Source organism: Lepidochelys kempii, chromosome 4, assembly GCF_965140265.1.
Source record: "Lepidochelys kempii isolate rLepKem1 chromosome 4, rLepKem1.hap2, whole genome shotgun sequence".
Lineage (NCBI taxonomy): Eukaryota > Metazoa > Chordata > Testudines > Cheloniidae > Lepidochelys > Lepidochelys kempii.
The window spans coordinates 89,367,118-89,387,977 of record NC_133259.1 but is presented as its reverse complement, the minus strand read 5'-3'; the positions used below and the strand labels follow the sequence as shown (position 1 = coordinate 89,387,977).

The 20,860-nt window shown below is 38.0% G+C and overlaps 1 protein-coding gene and 1 long non-coding RNA gene across 4 annotated transcripts in view; one reads left to right on the top strand and one right to left on the bottom strand.

Moving 5' to 3' along the window:
- Positions 1–20,860, bottom strand: part of CHIC2 (cysteine rich hydrophobic domain 2) — a 38,772-nt gene that overhangs the window by 2,402 nt on the left and 15,510 nt on the right. Inside the window, exons 2-5 of one of the 3 annotated variants that reach the window (XM_073342021.1) lie at positions 19,857–19,911; positions 19,510–19,665; positions 2,911–2,967; positions 2,685–2,744 (exon numbers count right to left, since the gene is read on the bottom strand). In XM_073342021.1, coding sequence (XP_073198122.1) covers positions 2,685–2,744; positions 2,911–2,967; positions 19,510–19,665; positions 19,857–19,911 — 328 coding nt within the window. Of the gene's footprint in view, positions 1–2,684; positions 2,745–2,910; positions 2,968–15,515; positions 16,007–19,509; positions 19,666–19,856; positions 19,912–20,860 lie in introns of those variants that run through there. The other 2 variants (XM_073342022.1, XR_012158672.1) reach the window with 2 other exon arrangements.
- The window catches only part of LOC140910624 (uncharacterized), a 33,371-nt gene that overhangs the window by 9,412 nt on the left and 3,099 nt on the right, over positions 1–20,860 (top strand). The window lies entirely within an intron of this gene.

Below are 20,860 nucleotides of genomic sequence, written 5' to 3'. Positions count from 1 at the left end.
TGTTTTACATATTTCAAGGCCCATCTCCATATCAAACAAATTCTCAGGTAGGTAACAAGAAACTTGACTTGTGTTTCAACATGAATATTCAGAGCTAGATTCTAATGTGTGAGCCATTTTGCTATAGGAGGCCATCAATATAACATATCTGAATATAATCTACCCCTTAGTGTGTGTTGAAGGGCATCTTAAGAAAAACTACTCTTTCAAAACTTTCCTCTCCATAAAATTGTCCATAAAATTACTGACACATCAGTAAGATTGGGACTCCTAACACTCTACTCTGTTCAACAAAGGAATGTAATTGAATTTTATTGGTTTCTAACTGTGCAATTCAAAGCACACTGGTAAAAGGAGGTAGCCTTTCTTCTAATCAATTAAAATTGCATTCCTAAAATTTTTTTAAATAATACGTTTCATCATCAAAAGCCTATCATATAAAAAGCATATTACCTGAAACAGACAAAAAGCTGACACTCAGTAGGTACATTTGGGTGCATAGGAAAAAAACTAGCTGGCTGTTTAAAGGATGAATGCCTCATCTGTCTTTTATAAAAAGGTGTGTATGGCGGGGGGGTCAGGGGGTGTTTAATCCATGGATTTGATCCCTGAGGCCAAGGTTTTCAAAGCCTTAAAGTTAGGATTCTAAATATAAATTTAGGCAACTCAGTAAGTAGTTTGATTTTCAAAAATGCTGAGCACCACTGACCTCAGTGGGCTGCTGGGTGCTGAGTGCTTTTGAAATTCAGGCCATGTTTCAAACTAGAATAAGCTGAAGAGGTGCAAGTCATTTTTTCTACTGGTGAAGTGAAACAACTTGCACACTGTTTAGCATCAAGACCAACAGATAAAACCTTTCTGTAGACAAGCCCTATTTAGGTGCCAAAATATGGATATGGAAGCCTCACTTTCCGCATTCATTTTTGAAAGTCTTAGCTTCATTTTTCCACCCCACTTCTTTTTAAAGTTAACTTATAAATGGAAAATTTAAGACAGCTTTAATACAACCAGCATCTTAACTAGCTACAGACAAAAGAATGGAACACAAGTTCTGTGGAAAATCAATGTTGGATTAAAATAACTATATTAAATATTTCGACAGCTAACTTGTTAGAAGCTTTTAAAAATATTTCTCACTCTTCGATCCTGATCCTGCAAACACTTATGCACAAGCTTAACTTTAGTCCTGTAAGTAGACCAATTGATTTAAAATCTTTAGTTAACAGAATGTCCACTATATAAAAAGTGACTATAATTTCATACAAGTTCACCTAAAAAAAGATGAACATTTGTTGAAACTCTAATAAGCCACCCTCCAAAATTAATTAAAAAAACTGTAGCCTCTTTTGCTTAATTTCAGTTTAGTCTGCAAAGGATTTGAAGTGACAATACTAACTACTTCTGTAGAAAAACAGAAGCATTCCATGATGAAAAAAGCAGGACATCTTCATATGGGTAAAGCTCAAAACAGCTTACTGAAATTTGCTATTTTTCCTGCTTATAGTGAAATATCATGTATCTTGTCATAAATTAACATGTTTTATATAATAGATAATGATACAAAAAATCTACTTATTCAGTTTAGTAAATAGAGCTAGACTGTGAAAAGAGACATTAAAAATCCTTTTATGTTTCAGGCTAGAAATAGGATTTAGTGTGAAAATGGAAGAAAGGGGAATGCTAGCAGTGAAAAGATGATTTTAAGATAATTTCTAATTATTTAAACACTATTTTAACCAATCTTTTTATATGCCTCTATGATGGCTTTATTGTTTCAAAGAATAGACAAAATATCACATAACAAAAGACCATGCATATTTAAGAAGTGCTATCCTAAGTATTTCTCCAAGGTTAGTCTTTATTTTCAATAGTTAACCCCTTCCTGGCCCACTCACTTCTCCAATTAAGGAAATCCTACATATTTCAGTGATGTAATCAATTTAACAGACTCATCTCACCACATTCACTCTCCCTTGACTACACTCAAAAGTTTTTGAAAACAGTAATAAAACAGAAAACAAATAAAAGAGCAAGAAGGCAGCTAGGTGAGCAAACTGAAATGTCATACTGACTGACTGAAGAAGGCATGCAACTTTTCAGTGTATATATTTCTATAACTTGAGAACTTTTTAGGGAATAATAACCAAACCGAAGTGTCTTTTGTAGCTTACTTGTAAGACTGACTTTACAAATATTTTAGGTGACCCTATTAAAGATAAAGATACTTTCAAGACAGTTGAGATGTGGGGCAGTTAATATCTATAAAGGCTAAAGATTTCTTAAGCTCCAACAGTTTAGCTGAAAGGTCTTCTTCCATACTTTTAGACTTGATTAGCATTATATAAAACAGCCATATCTGACTTGCTGCGTAACCAAAGTTGTGGTTATTCTTTATACAGCATCTAAAATTTCACACTCCATCAACACACGTTCAAGCTATTTTATCTTGGCAATTAATTTATTATTTTTCAGAACACAGTGAAGCCTTGTTTTCAAGTCATTCATAACTTTATAAATCAGTCCTGCACATGAAACCATGCATCTGTGAACCGTAGAAAATCCTTGCACTCAGGCGATTAAGCTCCTGACACCTTTACTGATTAATAATCATGAAAAGAATAAGATCAGAAGCAAAATAAATGATCATTTAATAGAGAAACTCACAAAACAGCCCTTTAACTTACATATTCCATCATGTTATTCGTTTCACATTTCCTTTTGCTCAGTCTCCAATGCAAGCACAGCTAGACAAGGAGGAAAGAAAAAGAAGAAAAATGAGCTGTATTTTATTGCAGCACACAGACTAGCCCATTTGTCCACCTTTCATATTTTTCGTTCAACAAAAGCATCTGTTTCCATACTGTGCAATTCAGACTCCAACAGTACGAAGCTGCTCCCTGCGGCACTCACCTTGTGGTATAACCTATTGTTTTCCCATTCTAATAACTTCTCAATCGATCTTCGTGTCTGGAAGACAAATGAGAAAGAATTTTACTCTTGACTGGTTTTAGAAAAACTTTGTTTTGCAGCTGCTTTTGTGTGAAAAGGGGAGAGGTATAGGACAGTGACTGAGTACAGGGTGGTCTGCAATACTATCAAACCTTCTGTAGTATTAAACAGTAACTAGAGCAGAAATGATCCTTTTTAAAAAGTAAAAACTAAGTGACAATGTGAAAAAAGAATTGCAACCTTTGAGCACAATGGTTTATACATATGTTTTAATTGCTTGGACTCCTAAGAGTACTCAACAGCAATTTTCAGACCATTTTTAAGTCTCAGCAAGAATGTTACACAAAAATATTAATGTGAATATACTGCTTCCAAAACATCCCTATTTGAACAGCTGAAAGATGCTGTAAACTTTATTTTGTAATGCAAGAGGTCAAGTATAAATATTCTATCTAACCAATACCTTAAAGAAAATCTTTTATATCTTTAGCTCTGAAAACTAGCCAGGAAAATCCGAATATGGAACGGTAGGATGGTAACTTGCACAAATGCTAAATGGTTAAAAAAAAAATCTAGGATTTACACAAAAATGCAGTGCAATACCAATATTTCAGATTCTCAAGATTTGGACATTTGTGCTTTTACATTTGACATTTCATGCAAAGAATTCTGACATTCTGAAATCTAAACGTTGATAAATCTTTACAAATAAAATTTTGCATGTATGCAATTCTAATAACTTATCAATCTTCATGTATGCAAAATGTAATGAAAAACAGCAATCTTTCTGAAGTACAGCTTCATGCCTAGAGATATTTTGAGTATCTAAGTATAATAATTTAGTTATACTTACATTTTAGAAATGTACTCTGACATTTATGGTCATTTGACTGCCGCAATGTCTACTGCTCAGCCCTTAATGGGATTTGCTAGCAAGTACGAATAAAAGAGGATAATTCATGATGCCAGGTGTTAAGATGAGACCAACAGAGCTGCAGGTGCAAAAGGACGCAGCTCTGACAAGGATCAACTGCAACTTAGTGCAGCTGCAGCTTCCTTACAAAGCAATGGGGATGAAGGGGGGAAGCATCTTGCTGTTATTATTGTAAAATAACAGAGGTAGTATAAACAAACACTCACAATCACAAACTAGAAATCTGTGAGTCAAGCAAGTATGAGCTGAATAAAATAAAAATTCAACTGTTTTCAAATGATTGGCTTGGCATTTCAAATGCAAAATGTTAATATTTATTTAAAATCAGCTACTTGCTCTCTAGTTACCATACAACCTTTCAACACCAAACATGTTTAAGCCTGAGCTATGGTCATATGATTAAAAATAAATTAATTATAATCTATGAATAATCATTATTGGGTTGTGTTTCTACTACATTATATTTTAAAAGCAGACATTACAAGAACTTTAAAATGTGGCTTTGTCAGTGACTAAATTTATTTAATCAGTTTTTGGAATTCAGGGTTTCTTTTTGTTTATTATTATTAATTATTATTATTATTATAACTACTACTATTTTTTAAGACAGTGTCCTTTAACAATGATCAGCAGACCTAACTTGTTTCTTTGTAAAGATAGCCTTTTAGAGTCTGCTCTCTTTTTAAATGAAAATAGGGCAGCAGTTATGGTCACACTTTTGTTAATTTAGTTGCCAGTCAGCTCCAAATCAAAAGAAAATAAGGCTGCAGAGTGTAATTAACATTCAGTTCAGTCGTTTTGTCCCTTGTCTAGCCCCCAAGCTTTGTTAAAATTGCCATCTGAATGCTGAAGGCTGTAGGGAAATCGATTTGATTCTAATCGCACCATGAAAAGAACATGATCTAACTGCTTTCAGCCCTCCGTAAATCTGTACTAGGTCTTTAGCACAATGCAACTTCCAATTTAAAAAGCACTGAATGTCTCGTCAATGACTTTGTGAAGAAAAAAGAACAAGGAGCAGACATAAAAATTCCAATAGTTGTTTAAGCATTAAAGTTCATTTGCATCACAGCAAACCTGAAAAGGGCTGACCTCTCAAACCGCCTCTCAGGTCTATGAAGTTGTAGCCTTGACAAGCTCACATTGACAGAGCTCATTGACTCTGAAAGGCTACTCTATCAATGGTGAAAAATGGCAATAGGTTCTACTCTGAGCAGGCATCTGCCTGCCCACCCGCTGCTAAACCAATGGCAAAACTGATTCAAAACCTGAATCTACCTTGTAATCTTCCTTTCCTGGACCTTTTAATAATTAGATTAAAATCACAATACAATTTAATTTTACTACTTGCCTGAAAAAGAGTGGAACAAACATTCAAGCTTTCCAAATTCCAATAAAATTGTGTGTACACACACACACGTGTACGCATACACACACATATGTATAGACAGTGTACTATATAAGGCATATAATACATACACACAAGAAACTGAACATACAATATTAAAATCTTGCACACAGAATGGACCAAACGTACTTTCCATAAAATATTAAAAGATCCTTCGTTACAGTAAAAATATCACTACAACTATTAAACCTGTTAGGCTAGTGATGTAGGTTTAATCAATTTGTTTAAAAACGAATCTATTGTATCCAATTAGAACTACTCTAACTAGTAAGATTTTGACTATATAACTTTTGATAACACTATATTATACAGTTGGTCTTGCTCACTTATGTAAAACTGCTACTATAATACTTTATATCCCCCTGTAAATATGCCTTGTAAGATTTAAAATTCATAAACCAACACTGAATTACAGCTATAAAAATGTGAAAGAAAATTTAAATGTAAAACGTTACTGCAAACTCCACAGCTTGGGGAAAAAGAAGTGAATTAAACAGCATCACACAATTCTCTATAGCAAGTCTTCTTTCCTACTTGACAGGTGAAAAAAAGTACTTGCACGTGCAGCTTAATTAATCACTACACTTGACATCTCAATGATTTACAGTGAGGAGCAGGTGAGGACATACAAAACCAGAAAGGAACCCTTGATTTGAGAGTAACATTTCCAGTATACTGGGATGACAAGCACATAGAGTCTATCAATGGTGTACAGAAAAACCCATACTGCAAATTATTTGTTAGTAGCAACAAAAGCACAAATTAAGTGGAAGAAAGCTTTAGTTATTAGGAAGATTTCATACTGTCCACGTTTTAAAAAAAAAATTAAAATCAGTATTGTAACAAAACTAAACTACCAATTCAAATTGATTATGATTTTTTTTAAAAAATTGTTGAAGGACAGATGATGTGACAAATCAGATGACCTTTACTCTCCATTAAAAAAAAGTGGCATAACATAAATTCATCTTCAATTAACTGGCTGGATGTAGAATTTAATGAGACATTTCAGTAAAATGAAACCATAGCAGCTTAAATTCCTACATGCAGTTAGATTTGACTCAGCTTCTAAAATGTGCATGTTTGATGGCCTCCTTTGAAAAATTATTCTGCCAACCACCAGGAAATATAAAGCCAAAATAAACACTTTCAGCCCGATATTGCTCCCATTTAAGTCAATGGGAGTTTTGCCATTGTCTGCAAAGGGAGCAAAGTTGAGCCCTTTAGCTAAAAAGCTATATTGCGTTTCTTTAGTTATTTAATTTGTGTGGTTTTTTCAGGTGCAATATGAGTGTGACAAGTCATTATCAGCCACCAATGAAGTGTTATCTATCAAAATTACTTAGACTGTAAGAGCTTTCTCTTATGTGAGGCAACAACCTGTTTCTTCCTGGGCACGTACCTTATTTCAACACTGGTGTCTCTGGATCATTAGACTAGCCCTTTTACCCCTCTTATCTTCCTCTTGTCAGTAAATACCGGATGATTCTGGCTGCTTTTCGTAACTCTGTTTTACTGAAGATCTCTTCAAAACCCACCGATTGACTATGCCTCCAACTACTGGATTTGAAAAACCACTAAACTTATTTAACCAGAGTAAAACATAACATACATAACAGTTGCATTCAGTAACCCTTCTACTTCTTACTCCACTAGGGAAAGCATAATCTTGTAAAACCTCAGCAGTGCTTCTCTTGCTGATCACAGTCTAGACCCCCCCTCTCTGCAGGAGCCAAACAATGATCCTTCAAATTCAACCCCCTCAAAGTTCCAAATGAGCAGTCTGGGTGGAGCTTCCGTCCACGAGTCCAAGCCTCTGTCTCTCTGTGGGATGAAGACCAAAAAGAACACAACATACCCCATCCTACAATTTTGCTTAACACTTATCCTATAACATCTCATATCATTCAATTTCAAGTTAACCTACTACCTTCTCCACGTACATGTTTACAGCATCTGGCTGAATGGGGAAATCCTGATAGAAGCCTCTAGATGCTACTGCAATGCAAATATTAAATTATAATAACCTGGCACCTACCATAATGCTATTTGAGTACCTCCCTATACTTTAAGGTGTGGATTCCTAAGGATTAGTCATACTACATTTTTGTAAATATTTAAAGGACTGTATTGTTCATGAATGGTAACAGTGACAGTCCTGGAGAATGAAGTCCCTCTATTCAACAAACAGAACAGGGACAAGGCCAGTAGTAATACGGCTTTCTCACCCAACCCATTAATTTTGTTCACTTTCCTCTGGGGTTGATAGGGAGGTTTATTTTTCATGTCCATTCGATCTTTGGCTTCTTTCCTGAAATTGCAGACAAGGGTGCTAACATGCCCAATAAGAATTGCACCAAGATCACCATTTATTTTACATAAGCCTTTACACAATCAAATGATAATGATTTTTGCCCTGATCCTGCAAAGACTTATGTGTATGCTTGACCACTTAGTTGGGACTTTGCAACACTGGGGCCTTTGTGGTTATGCATCTGAACATTTGCTGTACTAAATATCGAGACAGAAAGGCTCCTTATCTTATCTGTACCTTGACCTAGGCTTCTTTCATCCTAAAAAGGAAATTTTACACACAACTTCTTGTTTATCTCCATACAAATATGTGTTAGCTTCCAGTTAAAATTGCTCAGGTACACATCCTACCAACACAATGAAAGCCAAGGAAGTCACAAGTTAAATAAATTTCTCCCACACTTTTCAACATACCTCACCATCCCAGATTACAAAAAAAGCCACACAGACCTTCTCCCTTTTACAACCAAATGCTTACCTCAATTCTTACCAAATTAGTTAGAGAAATGTGTTTAGGTTGAGATTGTGGGAACAGTTAACACGTAGTTCTTATATCTGAAATATGGTATGGTGGTAATACAGTGAGAGAAGTAAAACAACGGAGGGATTATATTTGTGCAGGAAATTTGTGAGAATGTAATGCAGTTAAGAGTTATGAAAAGAGATTCGATTTTGTAATCATGTGAAAATGTCATTGTAGAGAGTTAGTGTTTAGCATTGTTGTATATCAACACAGTGTCATGCATTTGAATCTAAGGAGGTCTGTGTAGTTGTGGGGTGACATAGGTGGCGTGATAGGTAAATTGAACGCACAACTGAAGTGTGCGGTTGGATTATGTACTTGTGATTTCCTTTGGTTTTATTGTTTGTGTTGAGAGGCTGTGCACTTGAGCAACCTTAACTGTAAGCTAAGCAAGTGTGTGTTTGGGGAAATCTTACAGATTTTCTAATATCTTTCCAATGCTGGACCCCCCCACCCCCACCCTCCTGTTCCACTTCTCCTACTGGACTTGCAAACAGCTGACTCCTCCCATCATCTCTCACAGCCCTGTTCCTTAACACACTTCTGCCAATGAGTGTCACCGTCAACCACAACCCTCATCTATCATCAAAATATATGTGAATACCTAAAAGCTTGATTGGTAAGGGCATAGGGTACATTGGGTTTGCTTGGGATGAAAAAAGTAGAACACAGAGGATTCCCCCGTTCGTCAAAGTGCAGCCCCCTCTGCTCTGTTTATTCCACCACAGGTTCCCTGTTCAGCCTGAGCACCACTTCTCCATGCACTCCTTACAAAACTGTGCTCTCCCTACCACTTCACATCCCTGCTCCACCAATCCAAATGTCCCAGGGGCTACAGCCTGGTGCTCTGGTAGAAGTGAGATGGGTTGTGTGGAGTTAGGGAGAAGAAGTAGGGATGCATATGGGACCGTGGAAGGTGGCTGGCGTGGAAGGCATGGCATGGCAAGGCGATTGTGCTGTCCCATGGAGAGGCATTTGGGATGTACATGCAAAGATGAGGACAAAAAAGCCATTTATGATCTTCCTCTCCCTGAGCAACATGAAAGGTTTTAATCCTCTGCAACTCTGGCCTGTTAGACCACAACTCCCCTCTGGTGAACCACAGTCACTGGGCCAGGGTGAGACTGAATGACTCTATAGCCTGGTGGCTAGGACACTGAGCTGGCAGGGTTCCAGTCCCTGCGCCAATGACTACTTAACAATTTCATACAAAGTGGAACAATCTCCACAGCAGAGATTGAGCAAGACCTACCAACGAATACCCTATAGTCAGGCACTCACCTGGGAGGGGGCAAATTTGGGTTCAAGTCTCTGCTCCGAAGGGTGCCACACATCCCAGGTGAGTGCCATCATAAAGAAGGGGAACAGGGGCTGTACCAGCACCACAGGTTTTGTCACTCTAGTCTTTCTTTTTTTTTTAAACACAGGAAAAAAAATAAAGTTAAAAGTGCCCCCAAAACAAAACATTTAATTCAACCAGAAACAAATTGTTCCCAACTTTTTCAATTTGCCAAAAATGCTAAGAACGGTCATTTTCAGTTTGGGTCAAACTAATTTTACCCCTTCTGCCAATTTTTCAAAACTGATAATGAACCAAAAAAACAAATCAGGTTATTTTCACAGCTCTAGCTACAGTACCTTTAGGACAGGTCCAGTTTGTTTCTTTTCTGCCTTCACCAATATACTCTTTTTTGCTTCCTTGTCATTAGGGCCAAAAGAGGACATTTCCTTTTATGCCAATGGGAAATATACCAGACTTATTTCATTCAAACATAAATCATTCCAGTGTAATTTATTAGTCTCATGTTTTTACAATCTCTGCTTCTCTGTATATTTGCTCTTCTTTTCTGTACTTTCAGTTTCAGACTGGTTAATTGCACTTTGCTGGGATTATAGCCATCACTATAAGTAGTGAACATTTTGACTATAAGCCACTAGGTCCACATCACTATTTAAACATTTACTGATTTTATTTTTTTAAGCTAATGTTAGGGTCAACAAAACTTGTTTGGTTTATTTTTTCCATGTATTACATATTGTAGTTAGTTTATATCTAAAACATTTCAAATATTGCCATGATATGTAGACGTATATCCTTTATGGATTACTGTTAAGTGTTCAAAGGCATAATTCCAACAGACAAATGCAATTACTTCAGAAAGATCAGTAAGTCGGCATTCAAAGAATGCACTAACACGTTTTGAAAAATGACTGCACTTATATTTAAAAGGCGTATCCTACACCTAAATTGAAATGTAAACAGAACTTTATTCAGAATACATAAAATTATGTTCTAATGTTCACATAAGTAGCATTCCTTACAGGCTTTCTAGTATGTTGAATTTTGAATCCACTTTAAAACATTTTTGAAATATGAGAAAAATGAACTTTAATACACAAAAGTTTATATATCACGGAATATATCTTGTAATTTACTTCATATTCGTATAGATGCTCTTTCATGCCAAAAATTAATATTTAACAAAAAAAGGTTGCAAAATAAAAAGACACTGACTCAGCCACTTACTCCAAAACCTCACTCATTTTTCTACTTCCCAAAAAAGCCTGGTAAAAAACAGACAGGGTCTTTGCAGAGTGCCCTGCAGTTTATTAAAACTGGGCTTTGATACTACAAAGGTGGAGTAGTGATTTCCTGAGCCAAGGACCCACTACTAAAATGCCCTGCCAGCTTTACATTCTTTTTAAAAGTCAGAGGACTGTTAGTTCATGTGACTGTTGATGGCAGCTACCATGAAATCCAAAGAACAGAGACTCAGTAAGACTCAAAAACATTTAGGGCTTTATAGGACATTAAAGAAAAATACAATATACAACTGAGAATATTGAAAAACCTACAGATGCTTTAAAATAGTTGTAGACAGAACAAGCAGATAGTGATGAATCTATATTCTGATAAATATCAGCTGTATTGTAAGACAATGAAAACCAGTAAAACCACACAAGTGTGTTTATCTGGCTGAAATAAAGCCGGAGAAATCCAAAACAATGTTTTCCAAGCTTCTTCCACTACTCTTACTGTTTTACCTCTGGGGAATCATGAAAAACTGATCAAGATAAAATACCAAAACCAAGTCACTAGAAGTTGACATGAATCTCATTAGTTTATAGATCATGCATACTGGCATATTATGTCATTTTTCCAAATGATTCATGCAAATATCAGTGCATCTCCAATTGTAAGTTTTAGGTACATATGGACAATTGAAAATAAACCTTCCTCATTAAATTTTGACAAGTGAAATGTGTCAGTAATCTCCAGAAAGTTCCAAAATAATATTTTAACATTCATGGAGAGAGACACACAATAAGAACGGCCATACTGGATCAGACCAATTGTCCATCTAGCCCAGTACCCTGCTTTCCAACAGCGGCCAGTGCTAGACGCTTCAGAGAGAATCAACAAAACAGAACAATTATCGAGTGATCCATCTCCTGTCATCCAGTCCCCTCTTCTGGCAGTCAGAGGTTTAGGGACACCCAGAGCATGGGCTTGAGTCCCTGACCATCTTGGCTAATGGCCATTGATGGACCTATTCTCCATGAACCTATCTAATTCTTTTTTGAACCTAGTTCTACTTTTGGCCTCACAACATCTCCTGGCAATAAATTCCACAGGTTGACTGTGTGTTGTGTGAAGAAGTACTTCCTTTTGTTTTAAGCCTGCTGCCTATTAACTTCATTTGGCGACCCCTGGTTCTTATGTTATGCGAAGGGCCCTACCAAATTCATGGTCCATTTTGGTCAATTTCACAGTCATAGGATTTTTAAAAATCAGAAATTTCATGGTGTTGTAACTGTAGGGGTCCTAACCCAAAAGAGTGAGTGAGTGTGTGTGTGTGTGTCGGGGGGATTGCAGTATTGCCACCCTTACTTCTGTGCTGCCTTCAGAGCTGGGCCCTTGGCCAGCAGCCACCATTCTCTGGCTGCCCAGCTCTGAAGGCAGTGCAAAAGTAAGGGTGGCATAGTATGGTATTGCCACCCTTATTTCTTTGCTGCTGCTTGTGGGGCATGGCCTTCAGAGCTGGGTGCCTGGCCAGCAGCCACTGCTCTCCAGCCACCCAGCTCTGAAGGCAGTGCAGAACTAAGGGTGGCAATACCTTAACCCCCTACAATAACACTGCAACACCACCTCCCACAGCTCCCTTTTGGGGCCAGACTCCCAGTTTGAGAAATGCTCGTCTCCCCATTAAATCTGTATAGTATAAGGAAAAAGTATACAGAAGACCAGATTTCACGGTCTGTGATGCATTTTTCACTGCCATGAATTTGGTAGGGCCCTAGTTATGCGAAGGGATAAATAATACTTCCTTAGTCACTTCTCCACACCATTCCTGACTTTACAGACCTCTATCATATCCCCCCTTTAGTCATCTCTTTTCTAAGCTGAACACGCCTATTCTTTTTAATTTCTCCTCATATGGAAGCTGTTCCATACCCCTAATAATTTTTGTTGCCCTCCTCTGTACTTTTTCCAACTCTCAGATCTTTTTTGAGATGGGGTGACCAGAACTGCATACAGTATACAAGGTAGGATGTACCATGTATTTATACAGTGGCATTATGATATTTTCTTATCTATCCTTTTTGTAATGGTTCCTAACATTCTGTTAGCTTTTTTGACTGCCACTGCCCAGTAAATAGATATTTTCAGAGAACTGTCCATGAGGACTCCATGATCTCTTTCTTGAGTGGTAAAAAATGGTTACTTACCTTTCCGTAACTGTTGTTCTTCAAGATATGTAGCACATACCATTCCACTGTAGGTGTGTGCGCGCACCTTATGCACAGTGGTTGGAGATTTTTCCCTCAGCAGTACCAGTCAGGGCAGTGCAAGCACCCTCTGGCGCCTCACGCCACTACACACACACCCCTACAGAGGGATGGACATGTGCAGTCACTTGGACTCCATCATTTTGCATGGATAGTTGAGATTATGTTCAATGTGCATTACTTTGCATTTAACAACATTGAATTTAATCAATATTTTGTTGCCCAGTCCGTTTTGTGAGATCCCTTTGTGTTAGGTGCTATACAAATACATAAAAAGAAAGTCTGTGCTCCAAAGAATTTACAATCTAACACATCTTGATTATTACTACTATGATGAGCAGTTGAACCAGCAAGGCTAGTCTACAACCAGTCCCCAACACAGAAGGGCTAGTTCACACTCCCATTTTTAACATGTTTTAAGGTAAATTTAGTACTCCAGAATTCTGAGGGATTGAGAGCCCTGAAGATTGAAGTCTTCTGCAGGGTTTAATTCCTAAGTTTGTGTAAGTGGGAACATATCCCACCAAAAACAAAATGTGAAAGGTAGTGAACACATTTTAAAAAGAAGGATCGTAAAAAAAAAAGCTAACAAGCTTGCCTTCCAACAGGTGAATTAGCAAACCCCTATTGTTCCTGTTATTTCTTGGTGGTTGAACCAGCTTTTCTTGAAGCTAGATTTTTTTGTCGACTGACAAGAGAGGTGCTATCTCTGGCAAAGGATACATTTATCTTCTGTTTTTCCTCTGCTATCTTTTACTGTGCATCTTAGTGCCTTCCTTCTTACGACCACCTCCTTCTTGCAGTGCTCCTGTCTTCTATCCCTTTTCCTCAAAATTTCCCTGCCAAGCTTCCTCCAAATTTTAATAGCATTAATTGGTAACTATTTTAGCATCTAATGGACCAGTGGGACCACCCAAAACAACCAGTTAGGGTAATGAGCAGGATACCTCACTCTGAAGCCCATTTATTTTACTCCTTGTAGGGGGATTACACAATGAGAAATGGGTATACAAGTTCCGATGGACAAAGAGGATCTGCCTGCAGGAGCTCAGTTCTGACCAAACCCTCCCTCACTAATGTTTGGACACAGTCCACATCTATAACGATAACATCCCTCACACCTAGTTGCATAGGTACATTACACACAAGCTAAAAGCTTTCAGACCCTATTACCACAGCAAGATTACGTTTCCTCGTGCTCATGCTCCATCAGTGGTCAGAATATATATTTGTACCTGTCTCTGTTGATCACAAGTGAAACAGAAAAGGAGGAACTTGGTGGTTTTCTTCTAGAGTCTGGGGTCAAGATACTGTGTTGAACCTCTAAAAGGTGCAACACTCACAACCTAGGGGAAAAGGGGGAACCTAAAGTGTACCTTCCAGGTTCAGGGCTGCTCAGGGGGTCAGTGTGGACCCCAGCACATCTTCATCTTGGAGGCCTGCCTAAGCTATCACAGTCTATTACCAAACCTCTATGGGAAGCAGCACTGCCCAGAATCTCTACACCCTGTGGCTCACACCCCCCGCATGCCCCACCCATCACCTTTCTTTCACGCAACTTACACCAGGGTTTGCAAGGCAGTTCTTGGAAGACAGCCTGTGGTTGTCTTCCTCAACTCCTGAATTCTCCCCCAGCCAGATCTGGGATTAAGGATCTCAGTTTGGAGGAGCATCCTTGTCCTTTCCAGTTTCTCTCTGAGGCTCTAAGTCTTTTTATTCTTCTCTGTGACAATCGTTTGGACAAACAATCAAGCTCTCTCAGTTCTACATTGCGGCTGTGTTGTCTCGGATGCATCAGCCGCCAAGATGCTCTCTGTTTGCTGCACTGTGCAGCCAGTGTGAACACATTGTTCTGCCACATCTGCACTCTTGCAGGCAGACTTTGTAAGTAAAGATCCTTTATTAGGTCCATCTATGTCCCTATTTTCTGGGTCTCAAACCTGAGCTAATGAGTCACTTTGCTTATCAGGTATAAGACAGAGATACCTGGCTGAACCCTCTTCATGTAACCAGATGTGTTTCTGGGTTATCTTCTGGTTCCAGTTTTGCTAAGAAAGAGACTGGATTTACTGGCAGCATGAGTGGTGCATGTGGGCAAACCCCGGAACTGCGGCAGCCATGCCTGTGGGTGCTGCAACCCAGGCTTGCTGTCATTGTTTCTGTTAAGTATCCATTTCACAGAGCTGCTCATTTTCTCTCCTTGTGCAAAGTGGTCTATCCTACCATTGACACCATCATTAAACACATAGCTACCATCCTGCTCCGAACAGAATATATTCTCTCTCTCTCACTCTCCGCCTCACCCCCTGAGAGAGAGAGAGAGAGAATATATTCTGTTCGGAGCAGGATGGTAGCTATGTGTTTAATGATGGTGTCAATGGGAGAGAGAGAGAATGAGAATATATTCAGTGTGTGTGTCTCTCTCTCTCCCCCCTCTCCCTCCCCTCCGAGAGAGAGAATATATTTAGGGTGTGTGTCTCTCTCTCTCCCGCCCCCTCCCTCCCCTCCGAGAGAGAGAATATATTTAGGGTGTGTGTCTCTCTCTCTCCCGCCCCCTCCCTCCGAGAGAGACAGACACAGACACACACACACCCCCAAATTTATCCCCTTGGTACACCTTGCCTTTATTGGTAACTCAAACAACAACAAACAGAACAAACCAGAGGTGCAACTTTCCGCAAACTTGTCAGTTTCTAGGATTTCCCAGCAGGACTCCTTTTCCTCCCAAACCCTACTTCCCTCAGTCTCCTATACTCCAACCTCTTCTATCCTGACTGGAGATAAGATGCATCTGTCAGAATAACTCAGCTATAATTTTGTGCCTCTTTATGCAGGGCGGAAGCACTTCACATTAGGATAATTACAAGGAAACCTGCATCCTTATTCAGAATTTTATAGCCTACCACCCTGTTACATGTTGTTAATGACTTCCTGCTGCAACAGCACACTGAAGTTGATCCAATGTAGAGAAGAAATGGGTCAGATCAAGACTGCAGGATCAGCATGCCATGCATCTGTTTATCCACAGAACAAGTTCAGCCTCAGTAGTAGCAGTGCAGATTTCCCTTCCGTTGCACCACAAGCCTAACTGCAAAAGGACATTTTGGGCTGAGTAGATAGTTCAAGCACATTCAGTCCATGGCATCTCTACTGAGACTGCCATCCAAGTGGTTAATCACTTTAAGATTTGTTTAATCACGATCAACTGTAATAGGGATTTGGGGGCTTGGACATATGACCATCTTGAACTAGTCTAACAGAAAGGAACCATGGTAGCTGATGACAGTTTCAAGCCCGGACAAAAGCCAAAGGTTTGACCCTTTTCCCACTGAAGTCAACTGGAGTTTTCAATTGACTCAAACAGAAGCAGGATCAGCTCTAATGAAGGTTTAATGTACCTTAATTTTATTTCGCATATAGTAAAACTGGTCTCAAGCAATCACTCAGGGGACTGACAAAAAGTCACTGCTTAACTAATAAAAGAGCAGAAATGGAGACACTTTGGGGAGGCTTCTTAAGACAGGAAGTTGCCTAATAAAGAGAGTCTCTTCTTCAGTCTTCATTATGTCCACCAACATATATTCTAAAAATGCTGGTAAGAGAAGCTGTTTTAAAAATGCTTTTTACCTACCAATACCTGTGGGTCTCAAGTGCCTGCATAGCTTCTGCAATATTTGAGGATATCACTAACATCTAATCCCAAGCAAGCTCCTTTAACTATTTTTGGTTTTAGTGATGTCATCAACCATAGCACAGAAAAAACAGAACCTCAGGACCCTGAACTATTTTAAAAGATAAGTGGAAGAACTCATTTCAAATTATTTTGGTTTTAATCTTAAAATCACAAACAAAAAACAGCCTTACTGCAATTTAAGAGCTCAGTTTTGATTTATCAGCTGAGAGAAGTGAGGTCTTACGCTCAGCTCAAAGGCATTTCTCCATTTGTCTGTCTGTAATATTAAAATCTTTGCATGCTGTGGGTAATAGGGGACCCGGGTATGGAGACCCAAAGGACCTGGGGGAGGAGAGGGGAAATAAGAGGGTACACAGAGCAACTGGCATGGGTGAGTAGAATGGGGGAAAAGGGACATGGGGGCTACGCAGAGTCCCTGGCATGGGAACGGGGGTTTGTATGGAGTCCCTGAAATAGAAGGGAATGGGAGAGTGGCACATAGACAGCTAGATGGGAAGGAATACAAGGAGCCCCTGGTGTATGCAATGTACTCAGCCTACAGAACCAATGAAGTGTGGACCCCAGCACAAGGTCTAGATAGTAACACACTAAAGTATTTTCCTCATTTAGAATCTGGAAAGAAGATCCAATACTCTGATCACAGATCACTTCATTTGACTTATATCTTTAAAAAAGGCCTTTTGAAATGAAAGACACTAAAACATCTGTAATCATTAGGACTGTAATCAGTTTGTCAGTATAATCAATACCTCTTCAAAACTTAAAACTCATTTCAACCAATATTTCCAAATAACAACAACTGTCTAATATTTTGACAAGAACAAACAGGATATTATGGAAAAGCTGAAGTAACAGAAGTTCTTGTATTTATTTGTATTGTTGAAAATTATTTTCTGAAGTAAAATTATTATTCTTGTATGTATAAAAATTCGGGCTGTCAAGAGATTAAAAAAATTAATCGCGATTAATCGTGCGATTAAAAAAAATTAATCGCAGTTAATCACGCTGTTAAACAACAACAGAATACCATTTATTTTAAAATATTTTTTGATGTTTACTACATTTTCAAATATATTAATTTCAATTATAACACAATACAAAGTGTACAGTGCTCACTTTATATTTTTATTACAAATATTTGCACTGTAAAAAACAAAAAAAATTATTTTTCAATTCACCTCATACAAGTACTGTAGTGCAATCTCTTTATCATGAAAGTTGAACTTACAAATGTAGAATTATATAAAAAAAAAACTGCATTCAAAAATAAAACAATGTAAAACTTTAGAGCCTACAAGTCCACACAGTCCTACTTCTTGGTCAGCCAATCACTCAGACAAACAAGGCTGGGTACAATTTGCAGGAGATAATGCTGACTGCTTCTTGTTTACAATATCACCTGAAAGCGAGAACAGGCATTCTCATGGCACTGTTGTAGCTGGATATTTACGTGTCAGATGCGCTAAAGATTCATATGTCCCTTCATGCTTCACCCACCATTCCAGAGGACATACTTCCATGCTGATGATGGATTCTGCTTGATAACGACTCAAAGCAGTGCGGATTGACATATGTTTATTTTCATCATCTGAGTCGGATGCCACCAGCAGAAGGTTGATTTTCTTTTTTGGTGGTTTGGGTTCTGTAATTTCCACATCAGGGTGTTACTCTTTTAAGACTTCTAAAAGCACACTCCACACCTCGTCCCTCTCAGATTCTGGAAGGCACTTCAGATTCTTAAACCTTGGGTCGAGTGCTGTAGCTATTTTTAGAAATCTCACATCGGTACCTGCTTTGAGTTTCATCAAATCTGCTGTGAAAGTGTTCTTAAAACAAACATGTGCTGGGTCATCATCCGAGACTGCTATAACATGAAATGTATGCAGAATGCGGGTAAAACAGAGCCGGAGATATACAATTCTCCCCCCCAAGGAGTGCAGTCACAAATTTAATTGACAAATTATTTTTTTCCACTAGCATCATCAGCATGGAACCATGTACTCTGGAATGGTGGCCAAAGCATGTAAGGGTCATACAAATGTTTAGCATATCTGGTATGTGAATACTTTGCAACACTGGCTACAAAAGTGCCATGCAAATGTCTGTTCTCACTTTCAGGTGACATTGTAAATAAGAAGCAGGCAGCATTATCTCACGTCAATGTAAACACTAACTTGTTTGTCTTAGCGATTGGCAGAATAAGAAGTAGGACTGAGTGGACTTGTAGGCTCTAAAGTGTTATTGTTTTGTTTTTGAGTGCAGTTATGTAACCAAAAAAAAAAATCTGCATTTGTAAGTTACACTTTCACAATAAAGAGATTGCACTTCAGTACCTGTATGAGGTGAATTGAAAAATACTACTACTTTTGTTTATCATTTTACAGTGCATATATTTATAATAAAAAATAATAATATAAAGTGAGCACTGTGCACTTTGTATTCTGCGTTGTAATTGAAATCAATATTGAAAATGTAGAAAAATATCCAAACATATTTAATAAATTTCAATTGGTATTCTATTGTTATAAGTGCAATTAATTGCGATTAATTTTTTTGAGTTAATCATGTGAGTTAACTGCAATTAATTGACAGCCCTAATAAAAATGTATACGTATAGCCATGCTACCTGAAACATTCAAAATAGCATGTACTTGCTTAAGTATACTAAACTGGTTCTGTTTAGTTTCCACTGTAATATTAAAGACTGATCTGCACACAACTTGCACTGAAATAACTAAATAAGTTTAAATCACACCTTTTTTCATTTTCCCTCTGCGTGGACCAGACCTAACACACAGAGTTTTGAAAATTAACAAAAAAACAATACACAAATGAATCCAATCACAATTTCCAGATTTACAACAGAGAATGCCAAATGATAATATAGTCCAACTTACTCTTTTACTGAGGCAAATAACTGGCCACATACTACAACCTAATGTACAGCAGCAACAAAGGCATCCACAAAGTAGCCATCGAACATTAACTGGAAGGTTCTTCTTAAGACAACTGTTAACTCTGCTGATGCTGGCTTTAAATTCCTCAGGTGCAACCTGTGAAGAAAGAAAAATAATCCAGTACTACTGCAATATAATGTAAATTAATGAGTATTCCTGCAAAGCTCAATTATATGTAGAAACCCAAATACCAATCGTTTCTAATAGCAAAATCTTGTTACCCAAATTCTAAGTTTTAGAGGCCGTTATAGTACATTTCTAATTGAGTCTTATCCACAGATACTCACCTTTCCAGTTAATGAAGAAGGGAATTCTGCTTCAAATTTGTTGCTCAGTCCAAATCTGGGAAAAAAAAAAGAAAAGAAAAAAAAAGTAGATCATACCAGAAACACGATCATTCAATGAAGAGATTAATGAATACCACATCATGAAGGTTCCTTTGCACAAGCATTCAAACTTTAAAAAAAAAAAAAATCACATTTCCATCTGAAAATGTTGTACCTATTATTGTTAAAAGCAACTTCTAAGATTACCATAACTTAAAACGTTTAGAGGAAAAAAATCTGTCTTTTTCAGCTTGTTTACTCTGACATACACTTTTTATGTCAGAGGTTCTCAAACTGTGTTCCACAGACCACTGGTGATCCACGATCTCCATTCGGGTGGTCCGCGGATAGTTCCCTTTAAGGTGCACACCTGGGCAGCCACACACAAGAGAATGAAGGGCCACCCTCCTAACTAGTGGAGCTGTGCAGGCGTGGCTCCACTAATTAGGTGCCTGGACCCTGGAGAAGAAGCACATGTAAGGTGAGGTGGTGGCCTTGGGGGGAACAGGGGGTAGGGTGGAATGGGACAGTGGGGTGAAGCGGGGGGGGGGAGACAAAGGCCAATGTACTAGTCCTCATGTGGCCCTCGTGGTAATTTGAGTTTGAGAGCCCTGGAATAGAATAAGGTGCTTAAGAAAAGGTCTGTACCTTGACCAAGAAGTCTTACTATACATAACCCAGCTGGAAATCCATACTCAAAATTTCCTTTGGTCTGCTTTTCTCTAACCTAGGCTCTTGTTCTACAGTGGTATTGGTTGGGATCAGGGTGGATAAAAATCAATGATTTCTTTAAATCGGATTTTTTTGATAAAATGCTTTTTGAGGAAAAAAACCTATCTGAAAGATAGTTTTATTTAAGATACATTATAGCTCAAAGATATCTCATCATAGAATAGGGATTATAAATTCTGATTCTATAGTATGAGACAATATAGTCATATAATGTTTAAGAAAAGTTTGTAAAT